Raw genomic sequence first — 14,592 nt, forward strand, 5'->3', positions numbered from 1 at the left:
CTCACTGTTTTAAACACAAACTCCCGGCTCTCCTCTCGCTGTTTTAAACACTGAAACTCCCGGCTCTCCCCTCGCGGTTTTAGACACTGAAACTCCCGGCTCTCCTCTCACTGTTTTAAACACTGAAACTCCCGGCTCTCCTCTCGCTGTTTTAAACTCTGAAACTCCCGGCTCTCCTCTCGCTGTTTTAAACACTGAAACTCCCGGCTCCCCTCTCCCTGTTTTAAACACTGAAACTCCCGGCTCTCCTCTCGCTGTTTCAGACACTGAAACTCCCGGCTCTCCTCTCGCTGTTTTAGACACTGAAACTCCCGGCTCTCCTCTCGCTGTTTTAGACACTGAAACTCCGGGCTCTCCTCTCGCTGTTTTAAACACTGAAACTCCCGGCTCCCCTCTCGCTGTTTTAAACACTGAAGCCCCCGGCTCTCCTCTCGCTGTTTTAGATACTGAAACTCCCGGCTCTCCTCTCGCTGTTTTAAACACAAACTCCTGGCTCCCCTCTCACTGTTTCAAACACTTAAACTCCCGGCTCTCGTCTCGCTGTTTTAAACACTGAAACTCCCGGCTCCACTCTCACTGTTTTAGATACTGAAACTCCAGGCTCTCCTCTTGCTGTTTTAGACACTGAAACTCCCGGCTCTCCTCTTGCTGTTTTAAACACTGAAACTCCCGGCTCCCCTCTCGCTGTTTTAAACACAAACTCCTGGCTCCCCTCTCACTGTTTCAAACACTGAAACTCCCGGCTCTCGTCTCGCTGTTTTAAACACTGAAACTCCCGGCTCTCCCCTCGCTGTTTTAGACACTGAAACTCCCGGCTCCCCTCTCGTTGTTTTAAACACTGAAACTCCCGGCTCTCCTCTGGCTGTTTTAAACTGTCCACCTGTCTCACTGAATTTGCCTTTTTCTATAATTCCTCACTAAAAAAGTAGATTCTATCATCACACTTTGTGCAAACTTGCTGTGGATCAAATAGATGCTGTGTTTCCTACATTACTCTAATTCAAGTGTACTTAATGGGTTTGATGCATTTTGAGCAATAATCTAATCTCTGTCTCTAGGACTTGATGTCACCATAGTGTTTAGCCACTGTGGCAATGCCTGACAGAATCACATTAAACTATTGGTGAGCTGATGTTTTGACACTAACGAGGGAAGGTAGGTGTGCAAGTTAAACAGTTCTTATTTAATATTAATTTACCTGGCCCCGCAAACCTCCTGTCCATGTGTGACTGAGGAACATATTCCAGAGCTGTGAAGGATCGGTGGTAAGAAATATCTGACTGGAAAAGACCAAATGATACAATATTAGTTATTACTGTCGACGGGGAAAGTCTGTTAAAAATCACCATTTATTAATAATTAGCATTTACTTTACTGATATAATCAGTGAGCGAATGGAAATTAGTTCCTGCAGCCACCTACACAATATTCCTCATCCCAATCCCATGTCAGATCAACTAACTCCTCCACTTGCACTTCTTGCTCCAGCTTTCACCAGGCCTGCCCCCTGCACCACCTCTGCCCTGCCTGCACCCCACAGGGTCCTCGGTGCCAAGATGCAGCAGTGCTAACCACTGTGCCGCCCGATTGAAGGGGACTCAGCGATGGTAATGCCATTAAATGTCAAGGGGCGATGATTAGATCCTCTCTTGTAGGAGATGCTCATTGCCTGCCACATGTGTGGCACGAATGTAACTTTCCACTTGTCAGCCCCAAGCCTGGATATTGTCCAGGTCTTGCTGCATTTGGACATGGGCTGCTTCATTATCTGAGGAGTCGCGAATGGTGCTGAGCATTGTGCAGTCATCCGCAAACATCCCCACTTCTGACCTCCTGATGGAAGGGAGGTCATCGATGAAGGAGCTGAAGATAGTTGGGCCTCAGACACGACCCTGAGGAACTCCTGCAGTGATGTCCTGGAGCTGAGATGATTGACCTCCAACCACCACAACCATCTTCCTTTGTGCCGGGTATGACTCCAACCAGCAGAGAGTTTCCCCCCTGATTCCCATTGACTCCAGTTTAGCTCGGGCTCCTTGATGCCACACCCAGTCAAATGCTGCCTTGATGTCAATGGCAGTCACTCTCACCTCACCTCTGGCATTCAGCTCTTTTGACCATGTTTGAACTAAGGTTGGGCAGCACGGTGGCACAGAGATCTCGGGGTCGATCCCGGCTCTGGGTCACAGTCCGTGTGGAGTTTGTACATTCTCCCCGTGTCTGCGTGGGTTTCACCCCCACAACCCAAAGATGTGCAGAGTAGGTGGATTGGCCACGTTAAATTGCCCCTTAATTGGAAAAAAAATGAATTAGGTACTCTGAATTTATTTTTTAAAAATGTTTGAACCAAGGCTGTCGAGGTCTGGAGCTGAGTGAACCTGGCGGAACCCAAACTCAGCGTCCGTGAGCAGGTTATTGCTGAGTAAATGCCGCTTGATAGCAGTGCTAACCACGCTCATCACATTTAAGAAGTATTTTAGATATGCACTTGCAATCCCAGGGCAGACAAGGCTGGGGGGTCAAGTGCTGGAAAATGGAAATAGAATAGCTAGGTAGTTATTTTTGACCAGCACAGACACGATGGGCCAAAGGGCCTTTTCTGTGCTGTTGATCTCTATGATTCTGTGAGAAAGTTGAGAGGAGACTTATAGAAGTGTTCAAAATCATGAGAGGTTGAGACAGGGTAGATAGGAAGAAACTAGGTCGAGAACTAGAGGGCACAGAATTAAAGTGATTGGTAAAAGAACAAAAGGCATATATTTTTAGCTGTGAGCAGTTACAATATAGAAGGTATTGCCTGAAAAAGGTGGTTTAGGAATATTCAGTCCTGACTTTCAAAAGGGAATTGGATAAGCATCTAAAGATCTAAAAAAAAATGTAGGGTTACAAGCAAGAGGCAGGGGAGCGGGACTAGCTAAATTGTTCTTGCAGAGAGCCAGCATGAGATTGACGGGCCGAAAGGATGTGCTGTTATCACTCTATCCACTCCTCTCTAAGACTGTCTATTTCTCCCTCTGTAACACTGCCTGACTTCAGCCTTGCTTCAGCTTGTCTGCTGCTAAATGCTAAATAAAGCAGACAGTGTTCTGGACTTTATTAATAGGAGCAGACAGTACAAGGGAAAGGGGATGATGCTGAATTTATATGGTTTCAAAAATAGGAAGGCAGATTATTATTTGAATGGGTGTAAATTGAGAGAGGTGGATACTCATCGAGACCTTGGGTGCCCTCGTGCATCAGTCGCTGAAAGTAAGCGCACATGTACAGCAGGCGGTAAAGAAGGCAAATGGTATGTTGGCCTTCATAGCGAGAGGAGTTGAGTACTGTATAGGAATAGAGATGTTTTACTGCAATTGTATAGGGCATTGGTAAGGCCACACCTGGAGTATTGTGTGCTGTTTTGGTGTCCTTATCTGAGGAAGGATGTTCTTGCTATGGAGGGAGTGCAGCCAGGGTTTACCAGGCTGAATCCTGGGATGGCGGGACTGTCATATGAGGAGAGACTAAATCGGTTAGGATTATATTCATTGGGGTTTAGAATGAGAGGGGATCTCATAGAAATTTACAAAATTCTAACAGGATTAGACAGGGCAGATTCAGAAAGAATGTTCTTGATGGTGGGGATGTACATAACCAGGGGGTCATAGTTTGAGGATAAGGGGTGAAGCTTTTTCGACTGAGGTGAGGAGATATTTCTTCACGCAGAGAGAGTGGTGAATCTGTGGAATTCACTCCCACAGAAAGTAGTTGAGGTCCAAACATTGTGTAATTTTGAGAAGGAATTAGATCTAGTTCTTGGGGCTAAAGGGATCGAGGGATATGGGGGGAAGGCAGGATCAGGGTATTGAACTTGATGATCAGCCATGATCATAATTAGGGCAGCACGGTAGCATAGAGGTTAGCACAATTGCTTCTCAGCTCCAGGGTCCCAGGTTCGATTCCGGCTTGCGTCACTGTCTGCAGGTTCTCCCTGTGTCTGCGTGGGTTTCCTCCGGGTGCTCCGGTTTCCTCCCACAGTCCAAAGATGTGCAGGTTAGGTGGATTGGCCATGCTAAATTGCCCTTAGTGTCCAAAAAGGCTAAGTGGGGGTTGCGGGGATAGGTTAAATACGTGGGCTTGAGTGGGTTGCTCTTTGAAAGGGCTGGTGCAGACTCGATGGGCCGAATGGCCTCACTAGTTAGACCTCAGCTGGAATATTGTGTATAGTTCTGGGCGCCATACTATAGGAAGGATGTGAAGAATTGGAGCGCGCGCAGAAGAGGTTCACCACAACGGTTCCAGGGATGAGAATAGATTGGCGAGGTTGGGACTGTTCATTTTGGGTAGGAGGCAGCTAAAAGGAGATTTGATGGAGACGTTCAAAATCACGAGGGGGCTGGACAGAGTAGATCGGGATAAACCGTTCCCAAAGGAAGAACACCGAGAGGGCACAGGTTTAAAAGGATTTGCATAACAAGCGGATGGCACAGTGCTTAGCACTGCTGCCTCACAGCACCAGGAACCCGGGTTCGACTCCAGCCTCGGGTCAAACATTGATCAAACCCGCAGAGGCATTGGCAAAGCTGAAATGGGATGTTCCTCCTTACCCGGAAGGTGTGTGAGGTTTTGGGTCTGGTAAAGCATTCATACCCCAGGAATCTGTCTCTTGGAGGCAGGTGGCTCGTCTCCTCCAGAAGTGCACTGTGAGCCCGGTTTGAATACATTTGCATTTTCTATAGGGGAGAAAAAAAGCAGTTAGCTGCCTGATATTAGCAACCCTCTCAACCTGGCTGTTCCTGTTTGATGAATTACTTGCGTTGTCTGTCACAATCTTTTGATTTCAACACCTTATTCTTCCCAGAGCTGCATTTTAAATACCTCCGTTTCTTTTTCTTCCCTGAAGGCCTCACTCTTGATGGGATTTCAAACCCAGATTTATGTGAACTGCAAGTGTCAGCAGGACACCAAGTTACTGAACTGATACTGGCTAAACCAGTTCTACTCTCGTGGACACTGGGAGAACCAGTAGAATACTATAGATGCTGCAACTCTGAAAGATGTTGGAAATAGTCAGCAGGTCCAGTAGCAGCTATGGAGAGAGAAACAGTTCATGTTTCTGATGGAAGGTCACTGACCTGAAAGATTAACTCTTGTTTCTCACTTGACCGATTCTGCCTGGCTTGCTGAATATTTCCAGCATTTTCTGCTTTTATTATCGGCTGTTCAAGAATTGATGGGATGGTGGAATTTCAGTGTTATTTCAGAGGCTGTTCAGGTGGCACAGTGGTTAGCACTGCTGCCTCATGGTGCCGAGGTCCCAGGTTCGATCATCGCTCTGAGTCACTGTCCGTGTGGAGTTTGCACATTCTCACCGTGTCTGTGTGGGTTTCACCCCCACAACCCAAAGATGTGCAGCGTAGGTGGATTGGCCACACTAAAGTACCCCTTAATTGGAAATTTAAAAAAAATTATAAGCCTACTTATAAAGAATAATGATGATCATTATTTTTATAACTGATGTTAAAGAATAAAGAACAATACAGCACAGGAACGGCCCTCCAAGGCTGTACCGGTCATGATACTAGCCTTGGCCAAGATCCTCAGCACTTCCTTGTGCCATATCTCTCTGTACCAATCCTATCCATGTGTTTGTCGAGATGTCTTGGAACTGCTGCCACAACATCTTCTGGCAACACGTTCCAGGCACTTGCCACCTTTGGGTAGAGAAAATGAAAAAGCTGCCTCGCACATCTCCTCAAATCTTCGCCCCACAGACCTTAAACCCATGCCCCCTGGTGACTGACCCCCCCGGGAAAGAGTGCCTGCGCATCCACTATCCATGCCCCTTATAATCTTGTAGGCCTCGATCAGGTTACCGCTCAACCTCCATCGTTCTAATGAAAACAGTGAGTCCATTTACCCTCCCTGTACAACACCCTCCAGACCAGGCAACATCCTGGTAAACCTCCTCTGCACCCTCTCCAAAGCCTCCACATCCTTCTGGTAGTGTGGCGGCCAGAATTGTGCGCAATATTCCAAGTGCGGTCTCACCAAGGTTCTATACAATTGCACGATAACTTGCCAGTTTTTATACTCGATGCCCCGACCAATGAAGGCAATCATTCTGTTTGCTTTCTTGACGACCTTGTCCATTTGTGTTGCCACTTTCAAAGATCTGTGGGCCTGCACGTCCAGATCTCTCTGACTTTCTATATTCCTCAGAGTTTTACCATTTACGGTATATTTCCCCTCTATGTTAGACCAACCAAAATGCATGATCTCACATTTGGCTGGATTGAATGCCATTTGCCATTTCTCTGCCCAAGTCTCCAACCTGTCTATATCCTGCTGTATTCTCTGACAATCCTCAACACTATCTGCCACTCCACCAACCTTGGTGCCACCTAACTTACTAATCAGACCAGCTACATTTTCCCCAAAATTGTTTGTATACGACAAACAACCAAGGCCCAGAACAGATCCCTGTGGAATACCACAAGTCACAGCCCTCCATTCAGAAAAACATTCTTTTGCTGCTACCTTTTGTGACCGAGCCAGTTCTGTATCCATCTTGCCAGCTCACCCCTGATCCCGTGTGACTTCACCTTTTGTACCAGTCTGCCATCAGGGATCTTGTCAAAGGCTTTACTGAAGTCCAAATAAACAACATCCACCGCCCTTCCATCATCAATCATCTTTGTCACCTCCACAAAAAATGGATCAAGTTAGTGAGGCACGACCTCCCCTTCCCGAAACCATGCTGTCTATCGCTATGGAGTCCATTTGTTTCCAAATGGGTATAAATCGTGTCCCTGAGAATTCTCTCCAATAATTTACCTACTACTGACGTGAGGCTCACCGGCCTATAGTTTCCAGGATTATCCCTGCTACCTTTCTTAAACAGCGGTACCACATTAGCTATTCTCCAGTCCTCTGGGATCACACCTGTAGCCAATGAGGATACAAAGATGTCAGTCAAGGCCCCAGCAATTTCCTGCCTTGCTGCCCTCTGTATTCTGCGGTAAATCCCATCCGGCCCAGGAGACTTATCTACCTTAATACCTTTTAAAAGACCCAATACCTCCTCCTTTTTGATGCCAACGTGACCCAAACTGTCCACACTCCCAGTATGTAATGGATCTATACTTATCTGGTTCCACCCCCTCTCATTTCTTAAATAATGGGGTGATTTTTGCATTTCTCCCATCCATAAGCCTGAACCTAGAGAGTTGTGAATAATCATGTCCAGTATACCTGTAACCTCCCCCCCTCCCCCAGTGCCAGGGACCTGGGTCAGCACTGCTATCTCACTGCGCCAGGGACCCGGGTTAGCACTGCTGTCTCACTGCGCCAGGGACCCGGGTTAGCACTGCTGTCTCACTGCGCCAGGGACCTGGGTCAGCACTGCTGTCTCACTGCGCCAGGGACCCGGGTTAGCACTGCTGTCTCACTGCGCCAGGGACCTGGGTCAGCACTGCTGTCTCACTGCGCCAGGGACCCGGGTTAACACTGCTGTCTCACAGTGCCAGGAACCCGGGTTAACACTGCTGTCTCACAGTGCCAGGGACCCGGGTTAGCGCTGCTGTCTCACAGTGCCAGGGACCCAGGTTAACACTGCTGTCTCACAGTGCCAGGGCCCCGGGTCAGCACTGCTGCCTCACAGCGACAGGGACCCGGGTTAACACTGCGGCCTCACAGTGCCTGGGACCCGGGTTAACACTGCTGCTTCACAGTGCCAGGGACCCGGGTTAACACTGCTGTCTCATAGTGCCAGGGACCCGGGTTAACACTGCTGCCTCACAGTGCCAGGGCCCCGGGTCAGCACTGCTGTCTCACAGTGCCAGGGACCCGGGTTAACACTGCTTTCTCACAGCGCCAGGGACCCGGGTTAACACTGCTGCTTCACAGTGCCAGGGACCCAGGTTAACACGGCTGTCTCACAGTGCCAGGGACCCGGGATAACACTGCTGCTTCAAAGAGCCAGGGACCCGGGTTAACACTGCTGTCTCATAGTGCCAGGGACCCGGGTTAACACTGCTGCCTCACAGTGCCAGGGCCCCGGGTCAGCACTGCTGTCTCACAGTGCCAGGGACCCGGGTTAACACTGCTGCCTCACAGTGCCAGGGTCCCGGGTTAACACTGCTGTCTCACAGTGCCAGGGACCCGGGTTAACACTGCTGCCTCACAGTGCCAGGGTCCCGGGTTAACACTGCTGTCTCACAGTGCCAGGGACCCGGGTTAACACTGCTGCCTCACAGTGCCAGGGACCCGGTTAACACTGCTATCTCACAGTGCCAGGGTCCCGGGTTAACACTGCTGCCTCACAGCGGCAGGGACCTGGGTTCGATTCTGGCCTTGGGTGACTGTGTGGAGTTTGTACTTTCTCCCCGTGTCGGTGCGGGTTTCCTCCCACAGCACAAATATGTGCAGGTTAGGTGGATTGGTCGTGTTAAAATTGCCCCTTTGTGTCTAAAGGTGTGTAGGTTAGGTGGGGTTATGGGGATGGGCCGGGGACCAGGTCTGGGTGGTAGGGTGTTCGTTTGGAGGATTGGTGCAGACTCGATGGGCCAAATGGCTTCCTGGTGTACTGAGGAATTTCATGATTCCTTGGAAAATGAAGAACTTAATGGGGTAAAAATGCAAGTTACCCACCATAAGAGGCATAAATTCACAAATCAACAAAAGTAACATCAGTGATCAAGAAGTCCATAAAAAGTGTGAACAAAATGCTGATATTCATTTATGGCTGATCTGAATTCATAACAGGGAGGTTACACAGAACCTCTGAATCATCTCTGAGGTGCACTATGCACAGTTTTGAATCGACAACTACAAAAAGAATGCAGGAGTACCGGAACAAATGGAAAATAAACCGGAACGGAGAGCAGAGCTGTGCGGAAAGGAGGACGATTGAAGGGCTTATGTGACCTATTCACTATTCTCCTGACAGGAAACCAGGGTGGCATGGGGGTTAGAGGTTAAAGGGCGGTATTGTGGAGGTTATTTGACCAAGTGGGATGATGCTATTTGAATCCTCCTCCAACCTAATTCAGTACATGGTGGGAAAGCCCAGGGAAGGATGATGTCCAATGGAGGGCCTCTTTCCTACACCGCTGGCAGTGTCACCATGCTGAGGGCACCACTTTCAAATCTAATCAGGATGCTTGTGGTCTGCCAGGGCGGTGGGTCCACTGAGAGTTACCCCTGCCAGCCCTGATTGCCAACCTCCCGTTCCCCCTTGTCATGGGAATGTCCCTTTAAGAAAGGTTTTATCACATGGCTTCAGTGATGTCATTGTGTGGGTGGAGCTGTTTTTCATTTGGCTTTCAGTTTTGACTGCTGTGGACTCGGACAGGAGAAAGAAGTGTTTTGGCCTGTCTCTCTTATTACATTTTAAATATCCAGTAAAAAAAAACCATTGATTAAAGCTCCGTGCTTTGGTAACTTAAAAGGTACAGTTTGCTTTCCGGAAGGGTTTAAACCTGCTGGTGAGTCTCAGGGAAACTCAGTCTTATTCAAGTGAGAATGTAGAGTGCTGGGCCACGCCCTTGGAAAGGGGGTTTTGGGGCACTTTGCAATACTGGGCTTCTGGTGGGTGGTGGGTGTATTTCCTGCAGCAGGCAGCACCTTCCCAGAGATCCTGTAACAGGCAGCACCTTCCCAGAGATCCTGTAGCAGGCAGCACCTTCCCAGAGATCCTGTAGCAGGCAGCACCTTCCCAGAGATCCTGCAGCAGGCAGCACCTTCCCAGAGATCCTGTAGCAGGCAGCACCTTCCCAGAGATCCTGTAGCAGGCAGCACCTTCCCAGAGATCCTGTAGCAGGCAGCACCTTCCCAGAGATCCTGCAGCAGGTCTCGGAATGTGGGACCTTTACACACACACACTCCTTCCCTGGTGACCTTTGAACTGCCTGGGTGGCTCATGCTACAGCAGGCTTTCTCGGGAGGAGACTGAGTGGGTCTCTCGCTGGCTGGGGTTGAAACCAATCTCTCCAAATCATCTACATAAATTACTCTAGTTCCCAAACTCGTAGGAACATCTGGTTTGTAAATAGTGATACCACAAATTGTCTATTTCGGTTCAAGATAGAATGAAGTTAGGATTCTAATGGATAACAAATTAGCATTTCTACAAGGCTCGTGTGAGTCACAATGACTTGGAGATATACTTTGAAAATGGAAGGGTCCCCCAACGGGGAAGGCTGGGATGAACCGGTTCCTTGATGGACTGATCATACCAGTCGTGGGAGAGGGAAGGAAACGGGACCTGGAAGCACCACTAGCACTGGGAGAGATCATGGACAGTATCAGCTCCATGCAGACGGGGAAGGTGCCGGGACCGGACGGATTCCCGGCGGACTTCTACAAAAAATTTGCGACAGCGCTGGCCCCGCACCTGCGGGAGATGTTCACAGACTCGCTAGCTAGGGGCACACTGCCACCCACGTTAGCACAGGCCTCAATCTCGCTGATACCTAAGAAAGACAAAGGCCCAACGGAATGTGGGTCATACAGACCCATATCTCTGCTGAACGCAGACGCCAAAATACTGGCCAAAATCCTAGCCAAAAGGCTAGAAGACTGTGTACCTGAGGTGGTCACAGAGGACCAGACAGGCTTCGTCAAAGGTAGACAGCTCACCTCGAACATCAGGCGCCTGCTGAACGTGATAATGACCCCCTCCGGGGAGAGAACACAAGAGGTGATCGTCTCCCTGGACGCAGAAAAGGCCTTCGACAGAGTCGAATGGAAATACCTCATAGAGGTACTGGAGCGGTTCGGGCTTGGAACAGGGTTCACCGCGTGGGTAAAACTCCTATACAACGCTCCCATGGCGAGTGTACGGACCAACAATACCAACTCCCAATACTTCCAGCTGCACAGGGGCACCAGACAAGGATGCCCACTGTCCCCACTGCTGTTCGCACTAGCAATCGAACCGCTAGCAATTGCGCTCAGGGCAGCAAAAAAATTGGAGGGGGATCCGAAGGGGAGGCAGAGAGCACAGAGTCTCACTCTATGCAGACGATCTGCTCCTCTACATCTCGGACCCACAAAGCAGCATGGACGGAATCATCGCGCTCCTGAAAGAGTTTGGAGCCTCCTCGGGCTACAAACTCAACATGAGCAAAAGCGAGATCTTCCCAGTACACCCGCAAGGGGGGGGGGGGGGGGGGGGGGGGGCAGCACTAAAGGGGCTGCTGTTCAAACAAGCCCAACATAAATTCCGCTACCTGGGGATCCAAATAGCCCATGACTGGAAAGGGATCCACAAATGGAACCTCACCAGCCTGGCGGAGGAAGTAAAAAAGGACCTGCAAAGATGGAACACACTCCCACTCTCCCTCGCAGGAAGAGTCCAGACGATCAAAATGAACGTATTGCCCAGGTTCCTCTTCCTGTTTAGATCCATTCCGATCTACATCCCCAAGGCCTTCTTCATAGCGCTGGACAAACTTATCATGGCGTTCGTATGGGGGGGTAAAAATGCTAGGATCCCAAAGAAGGTCCTACAGAAAACAAAATCCAGGGGGGGGCTAGCCCTCCCGAATCTACAATTCTACCACTGGGCGGCAACAGCCGAGCGAGTAAGGGGATGGATCCAGGAACCAGAAGCCGAGTGAGTGCGTGCGGAGGAGGCCTCCTGCATGGGGACCTCCCTCCGGGCCCTCGCCACGGCAGCACTCCCATCCCCACCCAAAAAACACTCCAGCAGCCCAGTGGTGACAGCCACCCTCCAATCCTGGAACCAACTGCGGCAGCAATTTGGCCTGAACAAAATGTCGGACAAGGCTCCCATCTGCAACAACCATAGGTTCAAACCAGCACTGACTGACGCCACCTTCAAAAGGTGGAGACAGGACGGGGGGACACTGACAGTCAGGGACCTATACACGGACGACAGGATCGCAACACTGGACGAACTGACAGAGAAATTTCAGCTAGCTGGGGGGAACGAGCTACGGTACCTGCAGCTCAAAAACTTCCTACGAAAGGAGACAAGGACGTACCCACAACCGCCACGACAGACACTACTGGAAGACCTACTGGACGCAAGTATCCTAGAGAAAGGGAACTGTAGTGACATGTATGGCCGACTGGTAGATAGGGACGACACCGTACTGGACGCAACAAGAAGGAAATGGGAGGACGACCTGGGGATGGAGATAGGGTGGGGACTCTGGAGCGAAGCACTGCATAGGGTCAACTCCACCTCCACGTGCGCAAGGCTCAGCCTGACGCAACTAAAAGTGGTACATAGAGCCCACTTAACGAGAAACCGTATGAGTAGGTTCTTCCCGGAGGTGGAGGACAGATGTGAGCGGTGCCAAAGAGGCCCGGCCAACCACGCCCACATGTTCTGGTCTTGCCCCAGACTTGTGGAGTACTGGACAGCCTTCTTCGAGGCTATGTCCAAAGTGGTGGGGGTGAGGGTGGAGCCATGCCCGATAGTGGCGGTCTTCGGGGTTTCAGACCAGCCAGATCTATTCCTGGGGAGGAGGGCGGACGCCCTTGCCTTTGCCTCCCTGATCGCCCGCCATAGAATCCTGTTTGGCTGGCGGTCAACAGCACCGCCCAGAGCTGCAGACTGGCTGTCCGCCCTCTCGGACTCTCTCCAAATGGAGAAAATCAAATTCGCCATCCGAGGGTCGGACGACGGCTTCCACAGAACGTGGGAGCCATTCATGCAATTGTTCCGGGACCTGTTTGTGGCCAACGTACAAGAGGAAGAATAGTCGGGGGAAGGTAGCCGGCGGGGAGGGGGGGGCTACGGGCTCGTTACGGGGGTTTGATGGCTAGCTAAGGCCCAAAACCAAACTAAATAAATGCCAATAAACATGTTGGGGAATGTAAAATATGTATGCCGGCAAAGAGGGGGAGGCCACAGTTATTACTACGAAGATGCTCACCTGTAAATATATATGTTAATTTTTGCGTGTTTTTTTTTCTCTCTCTAACAATTTGTAATTTGTTCAATATAAAACATGAAAACTGAATAAAAAACATTTTAAAAAAAAAAATGGAAGGGTCAAAGGAAGCCATTGGATTGGGTTATAGATTTTTCGAAAAATATCACTAAGGGGTGGGGGTGGGGGGAGAGCTCAGAATCAAAATGCTCATTTGGAAAGCCGGTGCAGATACAATGGGCCACATGGTCCCCTTCGGCGCTGTAACAATTCTATGACTCTGTGAGATCGGGGCAGCAGGTTTTTATGGTTTACGGTTTACGAGGGGCCTCACGGTAGCATGGTGGTTAGCATCAATGCTTCACAGCTCCAGGGTCCCAGGTTCGATTCCCGGCTGGGTCACTGTCTGTGTGGAGTCTGCACGTCCTCCCCGTGTGTGCGTGGGTTTCCTCCGGGTGCTCCGGTTTCCTCCCACAGTCCAAAGATGTGCGGGTTAGGTGGATTGGCCATGCTAAATTGCCCGTAGTGTAAGGTTAATGGGGGGATTGTTGCGTTACGGGTATACGGGTTACGTGGGTTTAAGTAGGGTGATCATTGTTCGGCACAACATCGAGGGCCGAAGGGCCTGTTCTGTGCTGTACTGTTCTATGTTCTATGAATGTAGGTGAGGATGCATGCTCAGATTGACGAGAGCAGGTTTGCCAGCTTTTAAAGTAAGTTGGAAGATTAGCCTAGCTTGAGGGAGGGATCTCCAAGGTAACCACATCTTGAAAGTCAGTTTGATGAGTAGAAGTTATCTGGCTGGAAAAGGAAAATATAACTTGATGTGACCATCAATTCACAAGACATGTGATTGGAAGTGAACAGTGGTTTTAATAACCTTACAACAGAGACTGCCTGCGCCGAGATGAACTGGCAGCAGGCTCACGACTTCAGAGCTTTATACTTCCGGTTAGTGGGAGGAGCCATGGGCGGAGCCAATATAAACTCTGCATCTCCCCCTATGGGCAGAGCCGCACAACGGCTCACAGACAGAGCCCACAAGGACACAATACACAAATAGAACACAGTGTGAATTACTAGGTTTATAATTCACCACATTCACCCCCTGTAAAAAATCAAGTCCGGCGGGGGTGACGGGTCTACAAATTGAGCCGGTCCGGCGGCCGAGTCGTCCTTTGGGATCGGTGGAGCACCGGGGTTGCAGCCTCTTCAGGTGGCTGGGTGGGGGCGGTCGGCAACTGTACGATAGTGGACTCCGGGGGTGATTCGGTCCGAGCTTCGTACCCGACTGGTTTGACTGGCGACGGGGAGCGCTGGAAACCTATAGGCGCGGAGCACGGGCAGTGAGCCTGTAGGTGCGGGGGCACAGGGTGCGGAGGGTTGGCTGGGGTGTAGTGTGAGGGGTACCTCGGTGGTGGTGGTGATAGTGGTGGATCCTGCAGGCGCCAGGTCCCGGAGGGAAACAGTGTCCTGACGGCCGTCAGGGTATTCGATGAAAGCATATTGGGGGTTTGAGTGGAGTAGGAGCACTCTTTCTACGAGTGGGTCAGTTTTGTGTGCCCGGACGTGCTTCCGGAGGAGAACCGGGCCTGGTGTCTTCAACCATGCTGGGAGCGAAACCCCCGTGGTAGTGCCCCTAGAAAAAACAAATAGCCGTTCGTGAGGGGTCTGGTTAGTGGCTGTGCACAGGAGGGACCTAATA

At 50.2% G+C, this 14,592-nt stretch overlaps 1 protein-coding gene across 7 annotated transcripts in view; it reads right to left on the reverse strand.

Annotated features, from left to right (window-relative positions):
* The window catches only part of LOC119956181 (protein FAM149B1-like), a 133,105-nt gene that overhangs the window by 35,664 nt on the left and 82,849 nt on the right, over window positions 1-14,592 (reverse strand). For all 7 annotated transcript variants that reach the window (XM_038783119.1, XM_038783121.1, XM_038783118.1 and 4 more), the window contains 2 exons: window positions 4,587-4,712; window positions 1,199-1,280 (listed from right to left, as the gene is read on the reverse strand). In XM_038783119.1, the coding sequence (XP_038639047.1) occupies window positions 1,199-1,280; window positions 4,587-4,712 (208 nt within the window). The remainder of the gene's footprint in view (window positions 1-1,198; window positions 1,281-4,586; window positions 4,713-14,592) is intronic.

This window comes from Scyliorhinus canicula, chromosome 22 (assembly GCF_902713615.1).
Source record: "Scyliorhinus canicula chromosome 22, sScyCan1.1, whole genome shotgun sequence".
Classification (NCBI taxonomy): Eukaryota; Metazoa; Chordata; class Chondrichthyes; order Carcharhiniformes; family Scyliorhinidae; genus Scyliorhinus; species Scyliorhinus canicula.